This window comes from Otolemur garnettii, unplaced genomic scaffold (assembly GCF_000181295.1).
Source record: "Otolemur garnettii isolate 467f Iridium unplaced genomic scaffold, OtoGar3 scaffold00007, whole genome shotgun sequence".
Lineage (NCBI taxonomy): Eukaryota > Metazoa > Chordata > Mammalia > Primates > Galagidae > Otolemur > Otolemur garnettii.
Window position 1 is genome coordinate 26,925,031 of NW_003852402.1, and position 14,252 is coordinate 26,939,282.

General features: G+C 36.1%; 1 protein-coding gene across 1 annotated transcript in view; it reads left to right on the top strand.

Annotated features, from left to right (window-relative positions):
* EEA1 (early endosome antigen 1) overlaps window positions 1–14,252 on the top strand; it is a 131,058-nt gene that overhangs the window by 57,053 nt on the left and 59,753 nt on the right. The window contains exons 8-10 of the mRNA XM_003783355.3: window positions 250–371; window positions 1,522–1,677; window positions 9,537–9,653. Coding sequence (XP_003783403.1) covers window positions 250–371; window positions 1,522–1,677; window positions 9,537–9,653 — 395 coding nt within the window. The remainder of the gene's footprint in view (window positions 1–249; window positions 372–1,521; window positions 1,678–9,536; window positions 9,654–14,252) is intronic.

The following is a 14,252-nucleotide window of genomic DNA, read 5'->3' on the forward strand; positions in this document are numbered from 1 at the left end:
AATTAAGTGTACACTAAACTGATATTAGTAAATTAAGGTTTGGTGCCATTTATGTAGACAAAAACATTTCATTATTTTTAAAATTCATTTAATGTAATCAGAGGTATAGATTTATTGTATAAAGTTATGGTTATTTAAGGTATGTGAATTTGAATTAGAATGTTATGTAGATATGCAGGAACTTATACAACTGTTTTTCCTTAGACTTAATGTCATGAAACTAATATGTATATAACTGTCTTTAATTAGAAATAAAATCAAAATATGATGAAGAAAAGAGTCTTCGAGAAGCTGCTGAACAAAGAGTGACACATCTGACGGAAGAATTAAAGAAAGAGGCAACTGTAATTCAAGATCTGAAGACTGAACTGGTGATTTAGGAACCATTTATTGAGATATAGTTTAATAGTTTTATAAATTAAAGATGAAATATGTGCTCTGTTGAAAAATTTTTTTAAATATATAGTTTGAGTGAAATGGAGGAAATAAAACTTTCTCCATATTGTACCACCTATATATAAACTATATGTGATTTTTTAAAATAAAAATGGAACGTTATGATACATAACTTACTACCCCAACATTTTGTTGTTTCTCTATAAATATCATCTGTCATTCTAGTAGTTTCCATGTCTGCATTCTATATCTGTGTCTCCAATCTTGATCTTTGCATTTGAGTTTATAAGTCCACCTACTTTTATTATAGTATATACTTCTGATTGAATTTCTAGCTTATATCTTTTTTTTTTGAGACAAAGTCTCACTATGTCACTGCCATAGTGCTGTGGCGTCACAGCTCACAGCAACCTCAAACTCTTGGGCTTAAGTGATTCTCTTGCCTCAGCCTCCCAAGTAGCTGGGACTACAGGCACCCACCACAGTGCCTGGCTATTTTTTAAGTAGCAGTTGTCATTGTTGTTTAGCAAACCCAGGCTGGGTTTGAACCCACCTGCCTCAGTGTATGTGGCTGGCACCCTAACCACTGAGCATGGGTGCCAAGCCAGTCTAGCTTTTATCTTTAACAACTCTCTGCATGTTTAATAACTTTAGATTTGTCCTTTACTTCTTTTTTTCTTTTATTTAGCACCCAATAAATATACAAATAAAATGAATAAACCACATCTGACCTGCAACAAATCCTAATTATAATTACTTCTATCTGCTGCTTCTTCATCTTTATTACCAGTTTTCTAGGGTAGAAAAGGAAGGTAGCATTGACCAAGTCCTTGTTATACCAGTGGATGTGGTTTTGAAGGGAAAGAAAGCAAATGAAGATAATTGTGAAGTTACTAGATTGTACCTGGAGTGTTGATCCTACTGAATAGAATAGAGTAGAAAAAGAGGGTGGCTTATTGAGGGAGGAGGAGGAGGAGGAGGAGATATCAATGTTCAATGTCTGCAGTCCAAAAATTGATGTTGAAGATTTTTTTCATTGTGATTTCTTTCTAGTGAAACTGTTCTAAAATATATATTATTTTAGTTTTTCACCATAATTTTTAATCAAAATGTGCTGTTTCCCAGCTTCAGAGGCCTGGCATAGAAGATGTTGCGGTGCTGAAGAAAGAGCTAGTCCAAGTTCAAACACTGATGGATAACATGACCTTGGAACGCGAGAGAGAATCTGAAAAACTAAAAGATGAGTGCAAAAAGTTACAAGCAGAAAATGCTAACTCAGAGGTAATGAAGTTCAGTGTGTTCAGTAGTAAATGTGATTCATATTATCTTGTGTAGGGCATATGATGGGATAAAGCCAGGGTTTGAGGTTGTTCTGAGTGGTGTATCAACACAGTATTTTTCTTACATTTGATCTCAGTCATATTAGTTTATTTTCAGTGTGGTCTGATGTGTTTTTTACTTTCACTTTATTAAAGCTAGACACTTGGAGAGGAATGTTTGCTTAAAGATGATTATTTTGTTTAATAAACGTCTATGCTCCGAAGAGATGATATTTAAATTTAAATTTACTCAAGGCTAGTTGATAAATGGTAACTGAATAAAGAAGAATGACATTATTTTCTACAATTATATTACTAATGCTGTTTAGAAAAGACATTTAGGAAAGACTTACTTTCTGATAAGCTTATTTCTAATTGATATACATTGAATTACGTATTTGAAAGGTTTTTTTGAAAGATGTTTTAAAAATTATCTCGTCTGATATTTCATCAAGGACTCTGCCTCGACACAACCCTGATTAAATGATCACAACTCTTGGTAGATGATATTGAATGTGCATATTTCTTTACCAGTCAGCTATTCCCTTGAGTTGACTTTTATTTCCTTATAATTTATATGCACTGGTTCTAGTTCTTTCCTTAGGAATTAAACAGAACAAATTTTTCCATTTTCCACAAGAGATATTTGAAGACTGTTCATATTTACCCTGAGTTTTTTTTTTTTTTAATACAGGATAAACATTCTCAGTTCCTTGTACTTAGTTCCTTCACAGTTCTCATGTGATACGTCTTCAGCCTATACATTTCTTATATAATTATGTCAGCATGTGACAAGCTCTAAGATATAAATATGTTTGCTAAAAAGTGCTAACCTTTGTCCTTTTGACTGTATTATAGAAGATGTTTTGTTGTGACTACTGTTATTTGCGATCTTCAAGTTTCCTTAGGTGAAGTAGATATCCGTTTTTCATATTTTCAGTTTAAAAAGAGACAGTGACGTTTCAATTTGCATCTCTTTCTTAGAGGTCTTTAACTGACGATCTAAAAGTATTTGACTCATAAATAGTAACATGTGACCAAGCTATGGGGTATGAGTGTGGGTAACCCATTTCCTTTCTCCTGTATCTTATCAATGGGAGAATGGTGAAAATTTCTGGGTTTAACATGTGTATACATGTGAGGCCTTATTTAAAATTTAAAAATAAATGTGATATGATGCCCAAAGTTGAACCATAATAATGACAGTTTTAGAACATGCGTATTTCCAAGTACAATCCCCTCTGACCTTTTCCCTTTGAGAGTTCTAGAGTTATACGTATATTTGTTAAATAAATAGAATAATAACAGTAATTGATAAAAGTTCTTGCATTTGAAAAAATATACCTGGGAGCATAATGTAACGTAGTAATGAGAAAATATTTCTAAATAGTTTTTATTTAAGAATTATTCTAAGTTTAATTTGGGGACTTTTTATAAATTTGTATTTTTGTTACAGCTTAAAATATCTTTATCCGTAATGAGAGGGGATCATTTAAGGTAAAGTTATGACCACAGTTATAAAAGATTTGAGGTCAAAGAATTTAGTGTCTCCTTCCATTGTCCTTCTGTACACAAGGCTAATTATAGGAAATAATGATTATTCTTTTCTAGAAAATTTGTTTCTGGGAAAAAAAGAAAATGGCTTAGAAATCAATTCTTTACTTACTACCTTCAAGTCTTCACAAAAAATTATCTTTGAAGTATTTTGAAATAAATTTAGAAAGAGAGTCACTCTTGCTGAGTAATTGAATAGATGATAGAATATTTCTTTATATTTTTAGTAAACAAGGATGATATGTGTTCCCTACTTAGTTCCTTAATAATATCTATTAATATTATATATTAATTCACGTATCATAGTGATAAGTGAGACCTCAGGCCATGTTGAAATACTTTAACTTTAGGAAATGGCAGCCTAAGAGTCAGAATAACATTATTCTAAACAAAGTCATTTTTTGAGCACCATTAGGTTTTGAATACTATGCTAAGCACTGTAAGTATGTGGTCTCATTTGTTTCTTATAACCCTGTAAATTAAATATTAAGTATGCTTTACATGTGAGGCTGCTGAGGTTCAAGGAAGCAGAATTACTCGTTCAAGGCCGTGCACCTAATGTAAAAGCATGTTTTGAACCCAGATCTTACCCAAAGACCGTTTTCCTCCTCCTATAGTACATTATCTCCTCTTTTAGGTGGTCTGTTGATTGCCTTATAAGTAAATTTGTGCTATTAATCTTTTCTTAATGTTTATTGTTAGTATATTTTCAACTTTAACCTCTTATACGTGGTAATATTTGTATTGGGTAATAACGTACTTTTGAGTTGTGCCTCATTTCATTTCCATATGAAAAAAATTACTAATTACTTCATCTCATTTATTTGTTTATAACTCCATTTGTTCTTTAGCTTCTGCTTGCTTTCAATATACAGCATATTTTATTAATTTATTACAATTTAATTCTAGTTATTGTCAATTAAGTGTGTTAGGGAATTATGTCATTTAAAGAACTTACTAGAAATATTTTTATTATAGATGTGCTACTTTTACTGAATCTAAATATTGGCATCAGAAGTAAAACATAAAAAGGAGTTAGAAGTTAAAAATCTATTTTTTAATTTAAAGTAAACATGTAAACAAACAACTTATTTCACTAGTATTTGTAGTTGGAACTGAAAATACAGCGTCTTGTATAGATTATTAAATACACCTTATGAATTCATTGACTTTTCTCTAGATATTTTTGAAGGCATGTAGGAAATATTCCATTCTAAAGCCTTTGAAAGTACATTATAAATAATTGGCTGTTTTGTAGAGTGGAAGTTGAGGATTTATTAAAAATTATTATTTCTGGGCTTGGTGCCTGTAGCACAGTGGTTATGGCACCAGCCATATACACCGAATCTGGCTGGTTCCAACCCCGCCTGGGCTAGCTAAACAACAATGACAACTGCAACAACAAAAAAATAGGCAGGCATCATGGTGGGCGCCTGTAATCCTAGCTACTTGGGAGGCTGAGGCAAGAGAACTGCGTAAGCCCAGGGATTTGAGGTTGCTATGAGCTCTGATGCCATGGCACTCTACCAAGGGCACTGTAGTATAAGACTCTGTCTCAAAAAAAGGAGAAAATTATTATTTTTTGTGTAGTGCCTGTAGCACAGTGGTTAGGGCGCTGGCCACATAATGGAGCTGACAGGTTTGAACCCTACCTGGGCCTGCTAAACAACAATGACAACTATAACAAAAAAGTAGTTGGGCATTGTGGCAGGTACCTGTAGTCCCAGCTACTTGGGAAGCTGAGGCAAGAGGATTACTTAAGCTCAAGAGTTTGAAGTTGCTGTGCACTGTGATGCCATGGCACCCTACCAAGGGCGACATAGTGAGACTCTGTCTTAAAAAAAATTATTATTTCTAAAAATCTACATTATTAAAAGTGTCAAAGTTGTAATCAACTTATATTTGGTGTAGTCTTTAACAGAAGGTTAACGTATTTTATTTGTATTCCAAATGAGCTAATTTGAATCCCAGTTTTAAGAGGTAAAATGTTTATTTAGGTATAGAATTAGTATGACTTACAGCCATGTCGAGCTATTAAAAAGCACTTAAGTATCTTCTAAGAGTGCGCTAACTTAAGAGACTAGGTTTGTATGTATGCTTGGATATTTTGATTGTGTACTGTTGTGTACCTTTGTCAGTCTTCCACCTCATCCATCATGTTGTTTTTTTTTTTTTTTCTGCTTTCTCATGGAGATGCTTAAACTGGAGGTAACGTGGTTTCAGAAGGCTTTTTCATATTGATAATGCTCTCAGTATACCACCTCTCATGTCATGACAGTTTGTGTTTTAAGGCAATCTCAGAACTTCAAAGACATGCTTGCTTTTGTTTTGTTAGTCATGCGAATTTTCAGCCACCTTTAAATGATTATTTACTAATAATAGTGAATACTAAAACAATAATTATAATTCTTAAGCACAGCAGGATGTTTGCTTGATATATTGTTCTTTAATTATTTTGTAATTTGAAGTTTTTTTTAGTAAAAATTCAACCTTGAATTCAATAATATTTCAAAAAAACAAGGAAATACAGACTGTTTTATAAGATATAATATACTTTCTGGGGGGGAATAAATATCATTATACTCTTTGGAAGTATAGTTACTCATTCCTGTAACAAGATTCTTAAAGTGCCTACTAAGTGTCAGGAATTATTTTAGGGGTGCAGGGAATACAATACTGAGAAGACAGTGCCTGCTCTCATAGGCCTGTCTTCCTTAGTGGAAGTCTAGCAACAGACTGGGAAAGTGCATCAAAGCATGATCCAAAGTCAGGGAAGAAGAAGAAAGCAGGCTGTGGGCAGTAGGGGAGCTGGGAATGATGTAGGGTGATTTTAGGTGAAATGATCAGGCCAGATGGCCTCAAGGAGAATATGTGGGAGAAAAGAGAATCAAGCAGAAACAGGGTCTAGTGCAGGGAGCTGGGGTTCCCGAGAGAGGAAACAACAGGAAGCGCTAACATCCCAGCCACACGTGAGCATGGCCTGTTAAACAGTGAGGGAAGTGAGGGCGCAAGAGTGGAGAGCTTTCTGTTTTCTGATTTCACCTGTGAGTGGCTATCTGAAGAGGGAGGGCATTTATTTTTTCCCTTTGAAATAGCTGTCTTTTATCTTAGTTTTTTCCTAAATACAAACATAATATATGATCACCGTAAAAGATTAAAATGATTTATGATGAGCGATAGGAAAGGGGAAAGCCTTCTACTATTATTCAATCACTGCCCCCCGCCTTCTTCATAACTGAAGTCTGTCTTTTGGTGTACACTTTTCCCACGTCTGTCTTTGTTGTCTTCTTAAGTAAATTGTAAAATTTTCAGTGTTTGCACCTATCTTTATAAACATTTTAGTTTTTCAAAATACCTGAATTTAGTGTACAGAATGTAAATGGTACACCTAATGTCCAGGTCGTTAGGTGCTGACCTTATAAAATCATTTAAAAGGGAATATTTAAAAGCTATAAAAAGGACAAGATATTTTTGGCATATATTCACTTTACATTTTTCTGATTGTATGTAGTCTACATGTTGGAATTTATTAGCAAGATAGACGCTAGATAGACATTATACTTTGTTTCGTTTTATGAATTTCAGTATGAAATTGTGTGACTTTAATAAAATACACACGTATTTTGCATTTTAATATACACTGTTATTTATTGATTTTTTTTTTATGTGTGAGAAACCTATACAGAATCCTGTGGTGGGATATTTACAAGGAGGGATTTAAATGTGATAATTTGGCTCTGCACCTGTGGCTCAAGTGGTTAAGGCGCCAGCCACATACACCTAAGGTGGTGGGTTCGAATTCAGCCCAGGCCGCCAAACAACAATGATGGCTGCAACCAAAAAATAGCTGGGCGTTGTGGTGGACGCCTGTGGTCCCAGCTACTTGGGAGGCAGAGGCAGGAGACTTACTTGAGCCCAGGAGTTGGAGGTTGCTGTGAGCTGTGATGTCATGGCACTCTACCCAGGGTGAAAGCTTGAGACTCTGTCTCAAAAAAAAAAAAAAAGTGATAATTTATTTTCTTTTGTGATAAGTTGGCAATTATATTAATATGAATAAAACATAGTACCTTAAGAAAATTTTTCCTAAGGTTTTTTTTTGAAACAGAGTCTTTCTTTGTCACCCTGGGTAGAGTGCAGTGGCATCATAGCTCATAGAAACCTTAAACTCTTGGGCTCAAGCCATTCTTTTGCTTCAGCCTCCTAAGTAGCTAGGACTACAGGTGCCCTCTACAACACCCTGCTATTTTTAGAGAAGAGGTCTTACTCTGGCTCAAGCTAGTCACAAGCCTGTGAGCTCAGGTAATACACTTGCCTTGGCCTCCCAGGGTGCTACAATATAGATGTGACCCACCGCACCCAGCCTTTCTTAAGGTTTCTCTTAACATTTACAATCTGGTTGTGGCTCAGACCTGTAATCCTAGCAGATGTGGGAGGATTGCTTGAGGCTTGGAGTTTGAGAACAGCCTGGGCAACATAACAAGACCCTGTGTTTACAAAAAATAAAAAAATTAGCTAGACATGATGTCATACACTTCTACTCCTACCTAGCTACTTACAGTTCTGGGTTCTTGGGAGGCTGAGGCAGGAGGATCACCCCAGCCTAGAAGTTCAAAGCTACAGTGAGTTATGGTTGTATCACTGCATACCAGACTGGGTGGCAGAGTGACACTCTGTGTCAAAAATAAAAAAAAGTAAACTAAAAATCTAACAAAATTCTGACACAGAAAATTGCTGGAAATAGTAATTTGAGATAGATTTCCAATATGTATATCCATTTCTTTTTTATTCTTTTTTTTTTGCGGTTTTTGGGCGGGGCTGGGTTTGAACCCGCCACTTCCGGCATATGGGGTCGGTGCCCTACTCCTTTGAGCCACAGGGGCCGCCCTGTATATCCATTTCAAGGTTACATGATCACTTTAAGACAGATAATAGTAGGGTATGTCTTTAACTTGAATGTAGTGGAAAATACAAGAATATCTAAACATTTTCTTCTTTGAAGTATACGAGATTATATATCTTTCAATGTATCAGTTATATATGATACTGAAACATATAAGGTGGAACTATATAGTAGTATTATAGATTGGCTTTCATTATGTCAGAATTGGTATATTTAAATGAATGTTTTCCTTCAAGGTCAGGTCATACACACATCTCAGACATAAAACAGACTAAAAACATTTTTGAAACTTACTTTAATTGATTTTAAACCAGTTTGAAACTCACAAAACTAACTTCATGAACATGCGGTTGTTGAAATAATATAAGCCTAAGCGTTTGCTCATCAGTAGCATAAAGAACCAAGTCTCATAAAGCTTATTTAGTAATAAATAAGGAATATAGACAATGGAAAAATTGTAACTTTAGGAATGTGAAAAAAGTAAAGCCCTAGGCAATATTAGAAATAGAAAATTATTTTGTCAGTGTCATTGGCAGGAAACAGTACCTGTAAAAGCAATGCTTAGTCTTTCTCTAGAATGGTTGAACTTTCACATAAAGGAAATTGATATTTCTAAGATTTTTGTTTAGCTGTCTTTCTCCTATATTATTTTTAAAATGATCAAACTGTTGTTTTAGTAATAAGCATTCATTTCACGTTTTTAAAAAATGTTAAAGTGCACTAAAGCATTGGCTGGAGGTTTGTTGAACTACAAAAAACAGAGAGAAAGGAAAAATAGCCTAAAGCAAATTCATGTCTCCCTGTTACATCTGATCATAAAGTGATCTAGCTTAATGAAATTATATATAACCAGTTTGGTAACCTCTTTGAACAAATAACATTTTCATTACACTTAGAAAGGTGATTTAACCAGTATGGAAACATCTGTGTTGCATGTTTGTATATACGTATCTTAAAGTAAAAGGAAAATTTTAAACCATAGAAGCTGGGAGGAAATGTAGACATAATTTGCATTGTCATTTTTCAATTCAGGAAAATTATAGAGTTTCAAAGCCAATAAATTCAGGTTTGTCGTTCAGTGCTTCAGACCTATAACACAGGATGTCAGTTTGTCATTTCCTGTATTATTAAATAAATGAAGTTGGATATTTTGGATACATTTCAAAAAGTGGTTTGAAGCCCCGAAAGGTATGTGGTGGCAGTAAGGGTAGTAGCATAAAGAACCGAGTTCAGAGTTCCAGGAATTATTTCAAGTTTAACAGCAGCAAGAATAACAAAAATCTGTGTAATGTTGAAACCTTTGTAAACTTCTATTTCTTTTCTTTATTTTAGTTTGCTCTACTCTAATTTTCTTCTCTCTTTTTAAGGCCACAATAACCCAGCTAAAGAGTGAACTTGCCAAAGGTCCCCAGGAAGTTGCTGTGTATGTACAGGAACTCCAGAAACTTAAAAGTTCCATTAATGAATTAACTCAAAAAAATGAGGTGAGAATTTTAAAGCTTTATGTAGTGGTGAATTGATTTTGTGTCTCTTAAATTTTAATCTTAGGTATTTTAGAGTATGTATTGGCCCAGGACAGTGTGACTTACTGTACTTTTGGTTTTTAGTGTTAATTACATTCACATTATTGTGCTAACCGCTCTCCAGAACTCTTTCCATCTTGTAAAACTGAAACTCTCTACTTATAAACTTCTCAATCCTCCCTTCCCCAGCTCCTGACAACCACCATTCTACTTGGTCCTCTGTAATTTTGACTAAAGGAGCTTCATATAAACACAATCATGCAGTATTTGTCTTTTTGAGACTTTCACTTAACCCATAGTATCCTCAAGATTCAACCATATACTAGCTTGTTTCAGAATTGTCTTTTTAAGGCCAAACAATATTTCATTCTACATATATCTCTGTTGTTCATTCATCTGCTGATGGACACTTGGGTTTCTTCTTTCTTTTGGCTATCATGAATAAATAGTACTCAGAACATGGGTGTACAAATATGTCTTTGAAACCTTGCTTTTAAAATTCTTTTACCCAGAAGTGAAATTTCTGAATCATATGGTAATTCTGTTTTTAATTCTTTGAGGAACCGTCATATTGAGTTTCATAGTGGCTGGATCCTTTTATATTCCCATCAATAGTGCATAGGGGTCCAATATCTACATTCTCCTTAAAACTTTTTTTTTTAATTATTATTTTTTATTGTTTGGGATTCATTGAGTATACAAAGAATTAGGTTATACTGATTGCATTTGTTAGATAAAGTCCCTCTTATAATTGTATCTCCCCCAAGAGAGAGGTATACCATACAATGTGACCCCCCCCGTACCCCCTCTCCTTCCATCTCCCCATTTGCTCATTCCCCTACCACTCCCTGCCTTGTGCCTTCATTGTTGTTATGTTTGAAGAATTAACAATTTGGTATTTTATCTCTTTCTGAATCCAACTATGATTCAGCATAAGGTTGTTTAATTTCCAAGTCTTTGTACGGTGATGAATGTTTTTGTTGAAGTTGAGTTTCACCTTTGTCGCCTTGTGGTCTGAGAAGATATAAGGTATAATTTCTATTCTTTTAATTTTGCTGAGATTTGACTTATATCCTAGGATGTGGTTGATTTGGGGTATGTACCATGGGCTGATGAGAAAAATGTATATTCCTTAGCTTTGGGATGGTGTGTTCTGTATGTGTCTGTTAATCCCGTTTGTTCTAGGGTCACATTTAAGTCCTTTGTATCTTTGTTTAGTTTCTGTTTTGAGGATCTGTCCAGTTCTGTCAGTGGGATATTAACCCCTCTGACCCTGTTGGTGTCATGGGATATAACATTGCTCAGCTCCATCAAGGTCTGTTTCATAAATCTGGAAGCATTTAAGTTGGGTGCATAAATATTTAAAATTGAAATGTCTTCTTGTTGTAGTGTTCCTTTGACCAGTATAAAGTGTCCATCTTTGTCTTTCTTAACTTTAGTTGCTTTAAATCTGCTTGTATCTGAAAATAAGATTGCAACCCACAACCCCTCCTTTCTTCTGATTTCCGTTTGCTTGAAATACTGTTTTTCCATTCCTTAACCCTGAGTCTTGATTTGTCCTTCAAGGCTATGTGTGTCTCTTGGAGTCAGCATAAGGATGGCTTATGCCTTTTTATCCAATTAGCCAGCTTGGGCCTCTTTAGTGGTGAGTTCAGTTCCTTGACATTTATTGAACAAATTGATATGTGTGGTGGAGTTCTATTCATTTTATTTTGTGAAAATCTGTTGTGTAGCTTTATCCTTGGGGCCATTGTGGAAGTTCAGTTTTGACCCTTAGCTTACTTGGTGGTGGTCCATTGTGGTTGTCAGTGTTGAGAATAGGTCTAAGTATTTTCTATACAGCTGGTCTTGTTGTGGCAAATTTCCTCAGTGTTTGTATATCTGTAAAAGATTTGATGTCTTCATCAATTTGGAAGCTTAGTTTAGCAGGATATAGAATTCTGGGCTGAAAACTGTTTTGTTTAGGAATGTTGAAGGTGGATAACCATGCTCTTCTGGCTTAGAAGGTTTCAGTGGAAAAGTCTGCTGTCATCCTAATGGCTCTGCCTCTGTAGGTCAGTTGGCGCTTACTCCTGCCTGGTTGCAGAATTTTTTCTTTCATCTTAAGTTTGGACAGGTTCATTACAATGTGTATTGGAGAGGCTTTGTTTGAAATGAGATGACCCAGAGTTCAGTATCCATCTGAAAGGAGTGTGTTGGGGTCTTTATTAAGTAAAACTCGGTAAGTTTTCATCTATGATAGTCTCCAGTAGGGCTTCCATTCCTCTGGGACAGTCTTCTTCCCCTTCAGGAATTCCTCTTATTCATATGTTTGAATGCTTCATGGAATCTCCTAGTTCTCTAAGTGCCTGTTGTGCTTTCTCTTTAACTGCCTTGGTTAACTCAGAAACTTTATCCTCTAGCTCTCAGGTTCTTTCTTCTCTGTGGTCTAACCTATTTTTGATACTTTCTACTGCATCTTTACATTCCCTGGTTTTCTTCTTTATTTGCTTAAGCTCTGCCATATCCTTTTTATAGTCTGCATATCTTTAGTCTGACTTTGGGTTCTGTTTTTCTATTTTCTCGACCATTCCTTTTATTGTCTTTATCATCCATATTTTAAATTTCCTTTCTGTCAAGTCCATTAATTCTTTTTTTTTTAATTTCTTATAGTATAACTGTGTACATTAAAGCAATCATGGGGTACAGTGTGCTGTTTTCATGTACATATTGAAATACTCTCAAACTGGTTAACATAACCTTCATGCCATTTTCTTAGTTATTGAGTTAAAACGTTCAGACTTTGCTTTTAGAAAGATTCACTTGTACCCTTGTAAGATAAACCACAGAGGTGACCTCACCAATCTCCCTCCTTCCCCCCATCCACCTCCTTAGGTCCATTAATTCTTTATAGATAGAGTCCTCTGCATTAACTACCTTATGGTCCCTTGTGGGAGTTCCTCTGTTTTCGTTTTTTTTTGGACAGAGTCTCAGTATGTCGCCCTGTGTAGAGTGCCATGGTATCACAGCTCACAAGAACCTCAAACTCTTGGGCTTAAGTGATTCTCTTGCCTCAGCCTCCCAAGTAGCTGGGACTACAGGCACTCACCACAATGCCTGGCTATGTTTTGGTTGTAGTAGTCATTATTGTTCGGCAGGCCTGAGCTGGGTTTAAATCCCCTAGCCCTGATGTATGTGGCTGGTGCCCTAGCTGCTGAGCTACAAGGTGCTGAACCTGTCTTGGTTTTTCATGTTGCCTGAATTTTTCTGTTGGTTCCTTCTCATGTGTTTTTTCTTCACCTCCTTGTCCTCTTTTTGCCTTCTCACTGCCTCCTTTGTTTCAAACAGAAGTCCTTGCTGTTGATGGCACTATGTTGCAATATGTCACCTGGACAACAGGTGAGGCTGTGAGGTTTTTTTAGGAGGCAGAGAGCACAGCCAGAAACCTCTGTGGTCCTTATTCCAAACTTAGTTACCTTCGGTGATCACCTGAATGTTTCCTCAGCATTCAGACCCTGCATGGTTGGGATCTTAAAGCCCACAAGAATCCCTCAGGGGCAGTTCTCATGATGCCCTCTGACTCCAGTTCCAATGGGGTGCAAGAGCCCCTCTGCCTGTTGCAAGAGCAGAGTTCTGATCCTGGCAGGCAGAATTAAGATGGCTGTGCTTTAGGCCCCTGCTAAGATCTTGTCACGACCTTCCCATAATGGCAGCCCCCTAGCGGTGGAGACAATCTTGGTGTGGCTGCCTCACCAGCCACCAAACCTATGGCAAATCCACTCCAACTGGCATTCAAATCTGGTTGCTGTATACTGTTGAATTATTATACTGTATCCAACTCACCAACTCCTCACTGTGCTCCCTGAGCTATGACTGTGTAAGGTGCACACATCAGAAATGGCTGGGTTTTCTCTTTTCTCCTAGTTGTTCCAGGAGAGCTCAGCTGAATGATCCTTCTGGTCTGCAATCTTGCTCAGCTCCAATTGTTTTATTCATTCCTTCCTCCCTCCCTCCCTCCCTCCCTCCTTCCCTCCCTCCTTCCCTCGTTCCTTCTCTTACTTCCTTTCCTTCAGAATTCAGAAAGAATAGTGATTTTTTTGTTTTTTGGAGACAGAGTCTCCTTATATCCCTCTCAGTAGAGTGCTGTGGTATCACAGCTCACAGCAACCTCCAACTCTTGGGCTTAAGTGATTCTCTTGTCTTAACCTCCCAAGTAGCTGAGACTACAGTTGCCTGCCACAATGCCTGGCTATTTTTTGTTGCAGTTGTCATTGTTGTTTAGCTGGCCTGGGTCATGCTTGAACCCACAAGCCTCCATGTACATGTGGCTGGTGCCATAACCACTGTGCTACAGGTACCGAGCCAAGAATTGTGATGTTTTGCATTTTTAGACATCTCTTTAATGTCTGGTTTAATACAGGACAGATAATTTCTCATATTTGCTTTTACATTCAATCCATTGCATATGGTTGAAGTATATGAAGGAAATACAGTCTTACATAGATAGCTGGAAAAGGGAAAGATATTTTAATACCCCCATTTATGGCTATTTTTATTTGATACTATACTAAAACTCAGTAA